Consider the following 3,199-nt stretch of genomic DNA (forward strand, 5'->3'; position numbering starts at 1 on the left):
ATTGCGTTCATATGTGATTATTCCATACTATGTTAAAATCTATCATTATGGAGTAGGTGTTAATGAGAAGAAACACAACTAAAACAAGAGCAAGAAATGGACGTAGACGTTGGTCGCCCTCGATGATCCACGGATATGTGGAGATCGGAAACAAAGGTTACAAGGGATAAAATAGAACACCTGCTTAAATCATTTGGACTCTATGTATCTATATAACATAGAAAAGTGGTCCTTTGAAAACTATTAAAACACGAAAAGTACACAAGAGCTGGCTGACTCAGAATCAGATGGATGGTTTTATACATAGGATTATGAAATGTGATATTTAAGAATAATTATAAATTCATCAAAAAAAAATTTTTTTAAAAAAAGGGCTTGAAGCCACCAGGGCTTTGTAATTGGAATTTGTTATGAAAGAGTTTTATTACATTTTTTAAATTTTAATTAATTAATGCCTTTCAGTTTATAGGAATTTGGGAAATGTTTTTGCATATTTAATGGTAAGCACATCGAAAAAAAGAAAAGGGAAAATACCATGTAATTACTTCCTCTAAAATTTGCCTACATTCCATCACACATATGACAATTAGTTTAAAACTATTCACTTATATTTTTGTAGGGGATATGAATGATATTAATTTTTTAATACATATTGCATGAGATCGATAATAATATTACAATTGAATGATTAATATTGGAACATTATTATTGCATGAGATGGATATTATCCTAATTTGTGCTTGTTGCAGCCATTTATTTCAAATCATTTAATTCAATGAGCAAAATGAAGGACATATTATTTAATGTTACATGCTTTTCATATGATAGCTATAATTCACCTCATATGCGAGGCACACGAGCTTCCTTTTTTCTTTTTTCCAATTTATATATCCATATGGGACCAATTAATATATTGTATTTTATGTATTTACATGGGTTTGTGGAAATTACGAATTTCATTCGTAAAGGATTAATTTTTTATTTAATATTAACATTGCCCATATTTATAAAAAAAAGTAGTTTTACAAAATAGATGGGTGGTGTAATATAATAAGCCACTTGACCTTATCACCAATTTATCAAAATAATAATAATAATAATAATAATAAAATCTTATCACATCATAAATGAGATCCATAATATATATTTAATTAATTTGGCACAAGTTTATTCCACAAAAATATTAAAATAAACATTTCCCACCAAATTTTATTAAAAAAAGAGTGATACACAGTAGTACCCAATTTATTTGGTACTATTTCAGGGTACAAGTCACTCATTCATACTTATACGGTTGCTAATGGTGGATTATTTTTCATGCATACGCATAGAAGGTAATAGTATATTTGCATTCTTAATATAGGGGTTAATGTTTGGACTGTATCCATTCACAACATCATAGTACCTGGACCATAACATCACACCCCCATACTTTGGCGCATTTTGTATCTCCGGAAGAACTTGATTGATCAGCACATCAGGCGGCATGTACCCGCTTCCAGCAGCAGCGGAGGACGCCGGTAATCCCATAAACAGCTTCTCTTTAGCCTTAAGCGACGTAGCCCAATCATTGTTCCATGAATTTAAAAGCTTACTTACATCACCATCATTACTACTATACTGACACGGAGGATTGTTATAGAACTGAACCCAAATAAAGTCGAAAAGCCACGTCCTAATGGCTGCATCAAGATAATAATCAGGATAGAAACACTGAGGAGCTGCTGCCAAATAGTAGGTTTTTGTTGTTTGCTGGTCATATAATTCCTTCAAGGAACGTGCAAGATCGTCATAATATAGGTTGGATCCACCCTCGATGTCGAAATCTACGCCGTCCAAAACAGCATCTCCAAAAGGGCGTACAGCAGATGGGTCGGTACCACCCAGATAGGAATTCCATATTTGGTTTGCAACATTTTTGGCATCATCAGCAGATGTTAGATAATAGCTTCCAACAGCTCCGCCGATGGAGAGGAGGACCTTAATGCCCTTGCTCTGACAAGTCTTTATTTCTGGCCCAAATTTGATGCAAGTATTCGACGTTGGGTCACAGTGGCCTGCAAGGTTGAGTACCAGGTCTCGGCCACCGCCAAATTGGATAAGAAAGGCAATGTTTACGTAAGCATAGAGGTCAGTATTGCATGCTTCGGCAAGAGTTCCTTCATAGCCGTTTTGACCCCAGTAGATGGATATGCCACCTTCACCAGCCTCAGAGATTTGGATTAAGGCCGAGGATAGGATCAGGCAAGCCAGTAGAAGAAGTTTGGCTGGAAGAGCCATTTTTTTACTACAAATATTATCAATATGTGAATCAAATGGATGGTATGCCATTTGCCAAGGGTTGGCGTCCATTTTATAGTGAGGTGTCGAGTGCAAAATTGTAATATTATTGAATTATAGTTCTCATTTAGTAGCCATCCTGGTGGATCCATGGATGTGGAGATTTGAGAAAGGCTGCAAAGAGACGAATAAAACACATGCTTAAATCGTTGGAATTCTTTATTGTTTATGACACAGAAAAGTAGTCGTCCTTTTTCTTTCAGAATTTCATTAGTGGTCCTTCATTATTGTACAATCACCTACCACCTTTAAAAGCATATACTTTTATGTTTATTACTTACCCTATAACTGGAAGGAAAAAAAATACCCCATAAGCATTTTTGCGTAAGTGTCATGATTATCCATTCCACTTTTTCTTTCTTTCTTTTTTTTTTTTTTTTCAATTTTTCTTACAGAAGAAATAAATTTATTCTACAGATTTATAATTATATCTATAATATTATTCTTATTTCTTACACATACTAAAAGCAATAAAATTGGCAATTGATAGTGAAAATTTAGCAACAAGGAAGTTAAAAAAGAGTATGACATATATATATACACATCCTAAGAGCATCCCTAAGGGACTCTTTATATGTTTAATTTGAAAAGCTAATATGTAAAATCATCTTCCAACCCATTTTGTAATTTTAACTTTTTAAAATACAGAGTGGGTTTTGGAGTGCCAAAAATATTCTTCATTATTTAATGATAATCAAATTCCCAGACAACCATAACATATTTTACTTGCTAAAAAAACCAAAAAAACTAAGAGAAATAAACATAATAATAAATATTTATTGAAAAAAAAAATAAAAAGTGAAAATAAAAAGTGTTGTTGAAGAAAATTTTAAAGCTTAACTCTTTAAACATAAAAATG

The 3,199-nt window shown here is 32.8% G+C and overlaps 1 protein-coding gene across 1 annotated transcript; it reads right to left on the reverse strand.

Annotated features, from left to right (window-relative positions):
* Nucleotides 1-1,183: 1,183 nt before the first annotated feature.
* LOC107414534 (acidic endochitinase-like) lies at nt 1,184-2,349 on the reverse strand. The gene has a single exon (XM_016022672.4). The coding sequence runs from the start codon at nt 2,329-2,331 to the stop codon at nt 1,309-1,311; it is 1,023 nt and encodes a 340-aa protein (XP_015878158.3). The 5' UTR covers nt 2,332-2,349; the 3' UTR covers nt 1,184-1,308.
* Between the last annotated feature and the right edge of the window lie 850 nt (nt 2,350-3,199).

Source organism: Ziziphus jujuba, chromosome 8, assembly GCF_031755915.1.
Source record: "Ziziphus jujuba cultivar Dongzao chromosome 8, ASM3175591v1".
NCBI lineage: Eukaryota > Viridiplantae > Streptophyta > Magnoliopsida > Rosales > Rhamnaceae > Ziziphus > Ziziphus jujuba.